The following is a 14235-nucleotide window of genomic DNA, read 5'->3' as shown; positions in this document are numbered from 1 at the left end:
ACTCTACAACTCAACCATAACGTTGAAACAACATGATTTTTGACGACGTTTAATCAATGTTGGTTTCTGACGTTGATTTAACATTGAAATTTAGTCATTTTCCTACCAATACTCTACAACTCAAACATAACGTTGAAACAACATGCTTTTTGATGACGTTTAATCAATGTCAGGTTGTGACGTTGATTTAACATTTAATTGTGGTCACTTTCCAACCAATATTCTACAACTCAAACATAACGTTGAAACAATGTGCTTTTTGACAACGTTTAACCAATGTTGGGTTCTGATGTTGACTTGATCATTGAATTTTGGTAATTGTCCAACCAATATTCTACAACTCAAACATAACGTTGAAACAACATGCTTTTTGACGAAAATTAATCAATGTTAGTCTCTGACGTTGATCTAACACTGAAATGTGGTCATTTTCCAACCAATATTCTACAACACAAATACAACAATGAAACAACATGCTTTTTGATGACGTTTAATCAAAGTTGGGTTGTGATGTTAATTTAAACATTGAATTTTGGTAATTTCCCAACCAATATTCTACAACTCAAACATAATATTGAAACAACGTGCTTTTTGATGACGTTTAATCAATGTTGGTTCTGACGTTGATTTAACATTGAATTGTGGTCATTTTCCTACCAGTATTCTACAACTCAAACATAACGTTGAAACAACGTGCTTTTTGAAGACGTTCAATCAATGTTGGTTTCTGACGTTGATTTAACATTGAAATTTGGTAATTTTCCAACCAATATTTTAACACAAATACAACGTAGAAACATAATGCTTTTTGACGACGTTTATTCAATGTTGGGTTCTGATGTTGATTTGATCATTGAATTTTGGTAATTGTCCAACCAATATTCTACAACTCAAACATAACCTTGAAACAACATGCTTTTTGACGAAGTTTAATCAATGTTAGTCTCTGACGTTGATCTAACACTGAAATGTGGTCATTTTCCAACCAATATTCTACAACACAAATACAACAATGAAACAACATGCTTTTTGATGACGTTTAATCAAAGTTGGGTTGTGATGTTAATTTAAACATTGAATTTTGGTAATTTCCCAACCAATATTCTACAACTCAAACATAACGTTGAAACAACGTGCTTTTTGACGATGTTTAATTAATGTTAGTTTCTGACGTTGATTTAACATTGAAATTTGGTAATTTTCCTACCAATAATCTGCAACTCAAACATAATGTTGAAACAACACAATTTTAGACGACGTTTAATCATTGTCTGGTTGTGACGTTGATTTAACATCGAATTGTGGTCATTTTCCAACCAAAATTCTACAACTCAAACATAACGTTGAAATTACGTGCTTTTTGACGATGTTTATTTAATGTTGGTTTCTGACGTTGATTAAACATTGAAATTTGGTCATTTTCCTACCAATATTCTGCAACTCAAACATAACGTTGAAACAACATAATTTTTGACGACGTTTAATCAATGTCTGGTTGTGACGTTGATTTAACAATGAATTGTGGTCATTTTCCAACCAATATTCTACAACTCAAACATAACGTTGAAACAACGTGCTTTTTGACGACGTTTAATCAATGTTGGTTTCTGACGTTAATTTAACATTGAAATTTGGTCATCTTCCTACCAATATTCTACAACTCAAACATAATGTTGAAACAACATGCTTTTTAAAGACGTTTAATCAATGTCAGGTCATGATGTTGATTTAACAATGAATTGTGGTCATTTTCCTACCAATATTCTGCAACTCAAACATAACGTTGAAACAACATAATTTTTGATGACATTTAATCAATGTCTGGTTGTGACGTTGATTTAACAATGAATTGTGGTCATTTTCCTACCAATATCCTACAACTCAAACATAACGTTGAGACAACGTGCTTTTTGACGACGTTTAATCAATGTTGGTTTCTGACGTTAATTTAACATTGAAATTTGGTCATCTTCCTACCAATATTCTACAACTCAAACATAATGTTGAAACAACATGCTTTTTAAAGACGTTTAATCAATGTCAGGTCATGATGTTGATTTAACAATGAATTGTGGTAATTTTCCTACCAATATTCTGCAACTCAAACATAACGTTGAAACAACATAATTTTTGATGACATTTAATCAATGTCTGGTTGTGACGTTGATTTAACAATGAATTGTGGTCATTTTCCTACCAATATCCTACAACTCAAACATAACGTTGAGACAACGTGCTTTTTGACGACGTTTAATCAATGTTAGTTTCTTACGTTGATTTTACATTGAAATGTGGTCATTTTCCAACTAATATTCTACAACACAAATACAACGTTGAAACAACATGCTTTTTGATTATGTTTAATCAATGTCGGGTTGTGATGTTAATTTAAACATTGAATTTTGGTCATTTTCCAACCAATATTCTACAACTCAAACATAAAATTGAAGCAACATGCTTTTTGATAACGTTTAATCAATGTCGGGTTCTGACGTTGATTTGACATTGAAATGTGGTCATCTTCCTACCAATATTCTGCAACTCAAACATAATTTTGAGACAACGTGCTTTTTGACAACGTTTAATCAATGTTGGTTTCTTATGTTGATGTTACATTGAAATTTGGTCATTTTCCAAGTAATATTTTATAACACAAATACAACGTTGAAACAACATGCTTTTTGACGACGTTTAATCAATGTTGGTTCCTGGCGTTGTTTTAACATTGAAATTTGGTCATTTTCCAACCAATATTCTACAACTCAAACATAACGTTGAAACAACATCATTTTTGACAACGTTTAATCAATGTCTGGTTGTGACGTTGATTTAACATTGAATCGTGGTCATTTTCCAACCAGTATTCTACAACTCAAACATAACATTGAAACAACGTGCTTTTTGACGACGTTTAATCAATGTTGGTTTCTGACGTTGATTTAACATTGAAATTTGGTCATTTTCCTGCCAATATTCTACAACTCAAACATAACGTTGAAACAACGTGCTTTTTGACGACGTTTAATCAATATTAGTTTCTGAAATTGATTTAACATTGAAATTTGGTCATTTTCCTACCAATATTCTACAACTCAAACATAACGTTGAAACAACATCATTTTTGACGACGTTTAATCAATGTCTGGTTGTGACATTGATTTAACATTGAATTGTGGTCATTTTCCAACCAGTATTCTACAACTCAAACATAATATTGAAACAACGTGCTTTTTGACGACGTTTAATCAATGTTGGTTTCTGACGTTGATTTAACATTGAAATTTGGTCATTTTCCTGCCAATATTCTACAACTCAAACATAGCGTTGAAACAACGTGCTTTTTGACGACGTTTTATCAATATTAGTTTCTGACATTGATTTAACATTGAAATTTGGTCATTTTCCTACTAATATTCTGCAACTCAAACATAACATTGAAACAACGTGCTTTTTGACGACATTTAATCAATGTCGAGTTCTGCCGTTGATTTAACATTGAATTGTGGTAATTTTTCTACCAATATTCTACAACTCAAACATAACGTTGAAACAACGTGCTTTTTGAAGACGTTTAATCAATGTTGGTTTCTGACGTTGATTTAACTTTGAAATTTGGTAATTTTCCTACCAATATTCTACAACTCAAACATAACGTTGAAACAACATGCTTTTTGACGACGTGTAATTAATGTCAGGTTGTGATGTTGATTCAACATTGAATTGTGGTCATTTTTCTGCCAATATTCTACAACTCAAACATAACGTTGAAACAACATCATTTTTGACAACGTTTAATCAATGTCTGGTTGTGACGTTGATTTATCATTGAATTGTGGTTATTTTCCAACCAGTATTCTACAACTCAAACATAATATTGAAACAACATGCTTTTTGACGACGTTTAATCAATGTTGGTTTCTGACGTTGATTTAACATTGAAATTTGGTCATTTTCCTGCCAATATTCTACAACTCAAACATAACGTTGAAACAACGTGCTTTTTGATGACGTTTAATCAGTGTTGGTTTCTGACATTGACTTAACATTGAAATTTGGTCATTTTCCAACCAATATTCTAAAATACAAATACAACGTTGAAACAACATGCTTTTTGACGACATTTAATCAATGTTGGTTTCTGACGTTGATTGAACATTGAAATTTGGTCATTTTCCTACCAATATTCTACAACTCAAACATAACGTTGAAACAACATGCTTTTTGACGACGTTTAATCAATCTCAGGTTGAGATGTTTATTTAACATTGATTGTGGTCATTTTTACTACCAATATTCTACAACTCAAACATAATATTGAAACAACGTGCTTTTTTATGACGTTTAATCAATGTTAGTTTCTGACGTTGATTTAGCATTGAATTGTGGTCATTTTCCTACCAGTATTCTACAACTCAAACATAACGTTGAAACAACGTGCTTTTTGAAGACGTTCAATCAATGTTGGTTTCTGACGTTGATTTAACATTGAAATTTGGTCATTTTCCAACCAATATTTTAACACAAATACAACGTAGAAACATAATGCTTTTTGACGACGTTTACTCAATGTTGGGTTCTGACGTTGATTTGACATTGATATTTGGTCGTTTTCCAACCAACAACATGGGATCCAACATTAGACATCAACTTCTTCTCAATTTATTAACACAACTATTTTGCAACATTGTTTCAAAGTCAGTTTTAAAGGACATGAACGTATAATCAACGTTGTATCAATGTCTTGTGCCTGCTGGATTAACACGGATGTAAACTCATAATTTTTTTCGAGCGCCTCAGGTGGGGCGAAAAATATTACATTTTGTGGTGAAATGTCAAAACGGAATTTCGAGCGCCTCCTTGACAATTTAAAAAAAACTTTCACATATCTTTACGAACATTGCTGGAGACGCCTGTCGTGACAAGACGCACGTCAAGAACCCATATTTGAAAACAAACAGGAAGTCGGCCATCTTGGTTTTTGTCGGCCATTTTTAGGCCAAACACAAACTCGTTACACGTTAACTTCCTCCAAGGGACTTTGACTAAATGAGTCGCGGTTAAAATAGCAGATACTAGACTGATGGGGGATGGTCATTTATGACGGAATTTTCCCTGCGCCGTAGGAAGTGGGCGTGGCATGGCGCCAAACTTTGATCTGATGAGTTGCCACAAAACTCACAACATTTATAACTCGGCTGCACAATTTCCGATCTTGGTCATATTTGGTAGAAATGATGATGATGACGCCTTGAAGTGCCGATTGGGTCAGTACTTATTCGTACCCATTCACGGGGGTGGAACCTGGCAGCGAAACCTGCCCCTCGCCATCGACGATCAAACCATCATTACTTCACTTTAGATGATCGGATCTCCTTCCAAACTGATAGGAGGCTTTTGAGTTGGGGTCTGATCCTGACTAGAAGTTGATATCGACACCAATATCGCCCCCTTGTGGTGGAAAATTACAACAGCGGTAACTTCCTTCTGCATTCGCCGATCTTCCTGACATTTTTTGGTGGCGGGTCATGCGTTACTGTTGATTTCGCAGCTCGCAGCTTTAATTTAATGAATTCATCTTAATAACTATTTTTAAAATATCTTGAAAAGAAGGAATCCTTGTCGTAAATGTGACCAAAATTGGTGGAACACAGGAAGTACCTGCTCCTAGATGCTCATAAAATTCCGTCAATAAATTCAGATAAATAACCATTCAACAAACGCCAACAATACTCCATTGTTGACTTGAATATTAACAAGTATTAGTGGTATTGTTGTTATAAGTGCTAACGCAGGCAAACTATTTATAGCAGCGACATGATCACTTCCTGTGTGTCTATGTTTACATCATCGAGTGGTCTGCTGCTTCCTCGCTTCCTTTCTCCCTGTAAGTTTATTCTACATCAGAAATCAGGCCTCTCAAATGAAAAATAGATGGCTGAGGATATATAATCTGACAAGTTGGGACACTTTGGTAGCCAATTTTGACCTAGAATTGGCAAGAAGGACACGAAAAGATGCTTGATTTCACCCTCCTTTTGTCGGTGAAGATTATGAAACATTCTTCATCTGAATGGGAATATATGAACATCCTATCAGTCGGCATTCTAATGACAGCAGACCTTGTACAGTAAGTGATGTTTTGTCATGTTTGTTGGCTCTCATGAAGTCTGCAGTGAGTAATAATCAGTGGGGTGGGGGGGGGGGGACACAACTGAAATGAATGCGCCGCGTATACTAAAATGATCAAAATAGGTACATTTTAAATGTTATAATAAATGTTCCTACATTACGTATATACAAAACCCAAAACCAGTGAAGTTGGCACGTTGTGTAAATGGTAAATAAAAACAGAATACAATGATTTGCAAATCCTTTTCAACTTATATTCAATTGAATAGACTGCAAAGACAAGATATTTAATGTTCCAACTGAGAAACAATTTTTTTTTGCAAATAATCATTAACTTAGAATTTAATGGCAGCAACACATTGCAAAAAAGTTGTCATAGGGGCATTTTTACCACTGTGTTACATGGCCTTTCCTTTTAACAACACTCAGTAAACGTTTGGGAACTGAGGAGACACATTTTTGAAGCTTCTCAGGTGGAATTCTTTCCCATTCTTGCTTGATGTACAGCTTAAGTTGTTCAACAGTCCGGGGGTCTCCCTTGTGGTATTTTAGGCTTCATAATGCGCCACACATTTTCAATGGGAGACAGGTCTGGACTACAGGCAGGCCAGTCTAGTACCCGCACTCTTTTACTATGAAGCCACGCTGTTGTAACACGTGGCTTGGCATTGTCTTGCTGAAAATAAGCAGGGGCGTCCATGATAACGTTGCTTGGATGGCAACATATGTTGTTCCAAAACCTGTATGTACCTTTCAGCATTAATGGTGCCTTCACAGATGTGTAAGTTACCCATGTCTCGGGCACTAATACACCCCTATACCATCACACATGCTGGCTTTTCAACTTTGCGCCAGTAACAGTCCGGATGTTTTTTTTCCCTCTTTTTTCAGGAGGACACGACATCCACAGTTTCCAAAAACAATTTGAAATGTGGACTCGTCAGACCACAGAACACTTTTCCACTTTGCATCAGTCCATCTTAGATGAGCTCGGGCCCAGCGAAGCCGGTGGCGTTTCTGGGTGTTGTTGATAAATGGCTTTCGCCTTGCATAGTAGAGTTTTAACTTGCACTTACAGATGTAGCGACGGACTGTAGTTACTGACAGTGGTTTTCTGAAGTGATCCTCAGCCCATGCGGTGATATCCTTTACACACTGATGTCGGTTTTTGATGCAGTGCCGCTTGAGGGATCGACGGTCCATAATATCATCGCTTATGTGCAGGTATTTCTCCAGATTCTCTGAACCTTTTGATGATATTACGGACCGTAGATGGTGAAATCCCCAAATTCCTTGCAAGAGCTGGTTGAGAAATGTTGTTCTTAAACTGTTGGACAATTGGCTCATGCATTTGTTGACAAAGTGGTGACCCTCGCCCCATCCTTGTTTGTGAATTACTAAGCATTTCATGGAAGCTGCTTTTATACCCAATCATGGCACCCACCTGTTCCCAATTAGCCTGTTCACCTGTGGGATGTTCCAAATAAGTGTTTGATGAGCATTCCTCAACTTTCTCAGTCTTTTTTGCCACTTGTGCCAGCTTTTTTGAAACATCAAATTCCAAATGAGCTAATATTTGCAAAAAATAACAAATGTTTCCAGTTCGAACGTTAAGTATCTTGGCTTTGCAGTCTATTCAATTGAATATAAGTTGAAAAGGATTTGCAAATCATTGGATTCTGTTTTTATTTACCATTTACACAACGTGCCAACTTCACTGGTTTTGGGGTTTTGGATGTTTGTTGCCTCTCATGAAGTCTGCAGTGAGTAGTAATCAGTGATGATGAAAATAACCCAATTTAAATTAATGCGCCGCGTATACTTAAAATGATCAATATACGTAAATATTAAATGTTTTTATAAATGTTACTACATTACGTATATACACTACCGTTCAAAAGTTTGGGGTCACCCAAACAATTTTGTGGAATAGCCTTCATTTCTAACAACAAGAATAGACTGTCGAGTTTCAGATGAAAGTTCTCTTTTTCTGGCCATTTTGAGCGTTTAATTGACCCCACAAATGTGATGCTCCAGAAACTCAATCTGCTCAAAGGAAGGTCAGTTTTGTAGCTTCTGTAACGAGCTAAACTCTTTTCAGATGTGTGAACATGACTGCACAAGGGTTTTCTAATCATCAATTAGCCTTTTGAGCCAATGAGCAAACACATTGTACCATTAGAACACTGGAGTGATAGTTGCTGGAAATGGGCCTCTATACACCTATGTAGATATTACACCAAAAACCAGACATTTGAAGCTAGAATAGTCATTTACCACATTAGCAATGTATAGAGTGTATTTCTTTAAAGTTAAGACTAGTTTAAAGTTATCTTCATTGAAAAGTACAGGGCTTTTCCCTCAAAAATAAGGACATTTCAATGTGACCCCAAACTTTTGAACGGTAGTGTACTTACATCATGCATATTGCATGTTTTTGCAGTGTTGGTATTCATCTTCCTATGAAAAAACAGCAAATGTTTACATTTTAAAATACCGAACCAAAGAGGAGAGAAACCAATTAATTGTTCCGCACCCATCAAAGTTTCTTCAGCACTTTTATTTGCGTCCTTTTAGAACGGTTTTCTTAGTCGTGGTTTTCCTTCACCGTCATATTTTTTTTTAAACAGGGAATGCATTACAGAATCACATTTACTGCAACTCTTCTAGGGGCTATAAAAAAAAAAGAAAAAAAAGAAAAGAAAAAAAAAAAAAAAAGGAAATGTCCGTGAAAAGAGAACCGATAAAGAAAGGCGACAAACAAATTGAAGAGTGGACATAATTAGAGAAAAAAAAAAATCATCTAAATTCAGCAAGCCATCCAAGTAACATCATGTTCCACTGTCAGTTTTGCACAGAACCATGCAAAGGGGGCAGGGTGGTGTTATTTTCTTCTTTTTCTCGCTCTGGACCATTTACGCCGGCCGCCCTCAAGACACGCCATTATCTGTCGAGCACAGGGAGCTCCAATTAGCGGTGCCGAGACAGGTGCACGCCACCTTTCCATTGTTGTGTTCGGGTGTGCAGCACCCGGCCAAAAACATACAACGCACTCTGAGCATTCTCCTTTTTTTTTTTCTTCTTCCCCCACCACGGTGTTAGTATAAATAGAAAAAGAAACAGAAGGGAAAACAAAACAAAACATGTTGCGTAATGGAGGCAATGTTATGCATCATTTTAAAGACGTTTTCTTTTGAATTGTCGGAGAGGAATGTATCTGAAAAGGGAATGCAATGCTGTATTCAGACTGTTAACATCGTAAAAAAGCTTCGGAAATTAGTAATTAAATAACCCTCTACTATTTATACATTCAGGCACTGAAAAAATCACATGTCAGTATGGAACTAAAAAAGATAGTCGCTCTGGTGTTTTTCCTCGAGAGCAAGGAGGCCGGAACCCTTGAAAGTTGGCAATTGTGTAAAGTCTTCCGCTTGAGGTGCGAGTCCCAAACGCCGACCTCCGGTTCAGCCTCTGCTGCGGCCTTCGCCTGCCAGACCTGTACAGGAAACCCAAAGTTTTGTCCGGACCCGTCGCGGTTAAGGACTCTCCGGTGTGATAGCCAGCTCTCACCCCAAGCGACCCTGAACTCGGTCCAATTTAAGGGCTTTTACAAAAAAGCTAACTTGAACAGCCATACAATGGCTAAAACATAAACCATACCTCTACTTTATCTCGGCTTTTCAGTCTTTTTCTTTTGTTTCTTTTTTTGTTTTTCGGATGCACTTGGTTTGTTTTTTTTTCCTCCTCTCCGTTTCTCCGATCCGGTCCTGCGCTGAAAGGCTCAGTCACAGGGGGGGAGAGGAGTCGTGGTTCGGGAGGGTAGAGAGGGAAGGGAGGGGGAAGGATGGATCCGTCGGATGGATCCGGAGGTTATCCGCTATCGGAGGAGGTGTGTGGTGCGGTGGAGGGGGAGCGCCGCCTGCGGGTGGTGGACGTCCAGGATCGCTCCGAGCGCTCCGAGCGCTCTGAAGCTAGCGACGCGGGCCGAAAGCGGTGAACGAAGCCGTCCAGGAAGTCCTGCTGCTGCTGGGTTATGGCTTGGGAGATGAGGCAGGGCAGCGCCTGCAGGCTGCCCGTCACCGAGTCCAGCTTGTCCTCCAGTGTGCCGATGCGCTTGTCCAGCTCCTCGCTGCGCTCCTGGAGCTCCGACACCAGGTCGTACATCACATTCTGGGTCTGGGTAACAACACAGAATTGGAAGAATGTTATTTCGATTCAATCTAATATCCGTCGCAGCCAGACTCTTTGGGGGTAAAAGTTGACATGTTTGTGAGTGGATCCTTAAGTCCATCCGGCATATGAATGTTTATATTCAACTTGGGGAAAGCGAGCCACCAGGTAAATCAAGGAGCCTTAGTCGGACATTCGTAAGTGGACTGGATTAGCTCTCTCACGAGAAGAGGCTATGAATTCAGACTTCGGAATGCAAAAGTGATAGCCCTATCCTGGAGGAGAGACTCCACGTCTATCTTCACGCCAACTTTTAAGGTAAGTGGCGGCATGGCGTAGTGCAGGGGTGGGCAATTAATTTTTACCGGGGGCCGCATGAGCTACCCGAGCACTGCTGGAGGGCCACATCGACAATATTTCAATTAAATTTTGCTCAATATTATTTTTGATATATACCGTAAGATAAATAATAATAATAATAATAATAATAGTAATACCTCAACATAGTGTGTGTAACAGCATTCCATGACTAATATATATAAATTAACATTAATAATAAATGACAGTAAAATAAGCACACGTATGACTGAGGAGTCATAGTGTAACTTTGTGTGGTGTTTGAGTTGTCCGACTTTTTGCGTGGCCTTAAACGCACCAGTGGTTTAGTGCTATGCGTGTTGGTGACAGATGACAAGTTGGTTTTGGCCTGGTTTGTACGGCAGAAAATGACTAGTTTTTCGAGATAGAATTGTTTTACTCATGTTTTTGGTGTGGTTATGTCCGAATATAAACAGTTTTGTTCAATAAAGTGATCGATATAATTCCTGTCCTCGAAGCATCTCGATAGACGTTACAATAATTGAACGGTGTTCAATTGAACGGTGTTGACGAACACCGTTAGGGCCGCTTGTTGTCACTGTCACTCAAAGTTGCATTGCAAAATTACATAGAATAAATATGTTTATTTTGTTTAGAATTCAGATGGGATTTGATTTGGTGCGCGGCATATACTTGCTGCGCGCAGCGGACGCTTGAGCAGTGCGCAATTGCGCAGGCACGCACCTTAGGTGAGGGGACGTTGCTTTGCAGTTCATGTGTTGTTGAAAACACGCCATTCCTCATCAACTTTTCTCTTTTTGGCGTCTCGGGTGTAAACCGTGCATCACTTGTCGCTGCATGTGCACCTTCACTCGCAGGTTACACACGGACACACGCCCATAAATAATACTTTTCAAAATAAAAGCAGCACAGTTGTATTGCGCGCAGGACATAGATGTTTTTTCAACTTTATTTTGTAATTGCAGTTGTTCACATTCACTCACAATCACGCATACGTCCACACGGAAGTAATACAAATAACGATTTTCAAAACAAAAGCAGCACCGTTGTATTGCACACTCGACATAGATACTTTTAAAAATTTATTTTGTAATTTATAATTGGCCTCACGCGGGCCGGACAGGGACGCACAAAGGGCCGGATGCGGCCCGCGGGCCGCAGAATGCCCAGGTCTGGCGTAGTGGGTAGAGCAACCGTGTCAGAAACCTGAGGGTTGCAGGTTCGCTCCCCGCCTCTTACCATCCAAAAATCGCTGCCGTTGTGTCCTTGGGCGGGACACTCACACCGGTGAATTGAATGATGAATGATAGGTGGTGGTCGGAGGGGCCGTTGGCGCAAATTGCAGCCACGCTTTCGTCAGTCTACCCCAGGGCAGCTGTGGCTATGAAAGTAGCTTACCACCAGGTGTGAATGAATGATGTGTTCTACATGTAAAGCGACTTTGGGTACTTAGAAAAGCGCTATATAAATCCCAGTTTTGTGCCCAAGGGACTGATTTTATTCAACACTATAGTATTATTTATACACCTATAGTGATCACAGAGACAGGTTGTTTTTGTGTTACTGTATATATTTGTTTTTCTGAAAAATCCCACTTAATATACTTTGGGTAACAACAGTCAATATTTTTTATTTTTTTTAATTTTTTTAGGGGGGTAACAGTCAATATTTATTTATTTATTAGATTTTATTTTTTTCTTATATAATAAAAGTAAGCTTTTGTTAAACCAAATATTGTGTGTTTTTTTCCATATACAACAACCTATCTGGACTCGATAAGAGAATCGATGAGGAATCGGTTCGATAAGAGGATTCGATAATAGGCTCGAACTCGATAATTTCTTATCAAACATCATCCCTACATACAGGTCACACTGAGGGTGGCCATATAAACAACTTTAACACTGTTACAAATATGCGCCACACTGTGAACCCACACCAAACAAGAATGACAAACTCATTTCGGGAGAACATCCGCACGGTAACACAACATAAACACAACAGAACAAATAAACCAGAATCCCTTGCAGCACTAACTCTTCCGGGACGCTACAATATACACCCCCCGCTCCCTCCCCACCGCAACCCCGCCCACCTCAACCTCCTCATGCTCTCTCAGGGAGCTACCCCAGGGCAGCTGTGGCTATGAAAGTAGCTTACCACCAGGTGTGAATGAATGATGTGTTCTACATGTAAAGCGACTTTGGGTACTTAGAAAAGCGCTATATAAATCCCAGGTATTATTATTATTATTATTGTATTATGTTCTACATATGGTGAATGTTTATATTCAACTTGGAGAAAGCGAACCACCAGGTTTAAGTAAATAATGGTTGAGCCCGTAATAAATCAAGAAGCCTTAGTTGGACATTCGTAAGTGGACTGGATTAGCTCTCTCACGAGAAGAGGCTATGAATTCAGACTTCGGAATGCAAAAGTGATAGCCCTATCCTGGAGGAGAGACTCCATGTTTATTTTCACGCCAACATTTAAGGTACAACCTACGGAGGTTGTTTTCCGGTCAATTACACATGAACATCTCCTTACATGGTCATGTTGTGCTGTCCTGACTTAGCACACACACCCAGAGACAGAAGGGAGGAATATAAAAACTGATGGTTTGGCTTCTCCAGGTTAGGAGTACCTCATTTTTTGACCTGACCTCCTCCAGGAACTGCAGTCCTGTATAATGACGCTTGCTTGTAATAAAGCAACTGTTTGGTTCAGTAAAGCGTCTCCGACGTCTCTTTTGATCCAGCCACACTGCCGTGTCACCCTTCGGTCCGGACAAGGGTGACAAGACCAGAAATACACATCACCTTCTTTGTCATATTCTTCAGCCAAATGGCAAGTACCCCACAGGAAGATTTCCAAAAAGTATCTTCCCGTAGAACCCGCACACCTCGAACTGACCGACTAATGTCCACATATTTTATTTTTGTTGTGGCACCATCTTGGTCTTCTAAAGTGGAACTGCAATTTTTTTGGAATTTTGCCTATCGTTCGCAATTGTTATGAGAGACATGACGATGGATATATTTTTAAAAAAAAAAGCATTCTAAATATTAAATACATGTAAATAAAAGTCTGCTTACAGTGGAATGAATGGGAGCTCCTCTATTCTGCCCATAAAATCCGATAAAAACGCCAAACAATACTCCATTTACATTTGGTGACTTGAATATAAACAAGTATTAGTGATATTGTTATTATAAGTGCTAACGCAGACAAACTATTTATAGCGACGCCGTGATCACTTCCTGTGTGTCTATGTTTACATCATCGCGTGGTCTGCTGCTTCCTCGCTTCCTGTAAGTTTATTCTAAATCAAAAATCATGCCTCTCACCTAGATAGTAGATGGCTGAGGATATAATCCAACAAGTTGGGACACTTTGACAGCCAATTTAGACCCGGAAATGGCAACAATGACACAAAAAGACGCTTGGTTTCACCCTCCTTTTTCTTGGTGAGGATTATGAGTCATTCTTCATTTATGAACATCCTAGCAGTCTGCTTCCTAACGACAGCAGACCTTGTACAGTAAGTGATGTTTTATTATGTTTGTTGTCCCCCATGAAGTCTGCAGTGAGTAATAA

At 38.5% G+C, this 14235-nt stretch overlaps 1 protein-coding gene across 3 annotated transcripts in view; it reads right to left on the bottom strand.

Moving 5' to 3' along the window:
- Positions 1-8541: 8541 nt before the first annotated feature.
- Positions 8542-14235, bottom strand: part of LOC133630634 (small conductance calcium-activated potassium channel protein 2-like) — a 243459-nt gene continuing 237765 nt past the window's right edge. For all 3 annotated transcript variants that reach the window (XM_062022234.1, XM_062022235.1, XM_062022236.1), the window contains one exon: positions 8542-10305. In XM_062022234.1, coding sequence (XP_061878218.1) covers positions 10000-10305 — 306 coding nt within the window. In that variant the 3' untranslated portion in view covers positions 8542-9999. The remainder of the gene's footprint in view (positions 10306-14235) is intronic.

This window comes from Entelurus aequoreus, linkage group LG16, assembly GCF_033978785.1.
Source record: "Entelurus aequoreus isolate RoL-2023_Sb linkage group LG16, RoL_Eaeq_v1.1, whole genome shotgun sequence".
Lineage (NCBI taxonomy): Eukaryota > Metazoa > Chordata > Actinopteri > Syngnathiformes > Syngnathidae > Entelurus > Entelurus aequoreus.
This window is presented reverse-complemented; position numbering and strand designations above follow the sequence as displayed.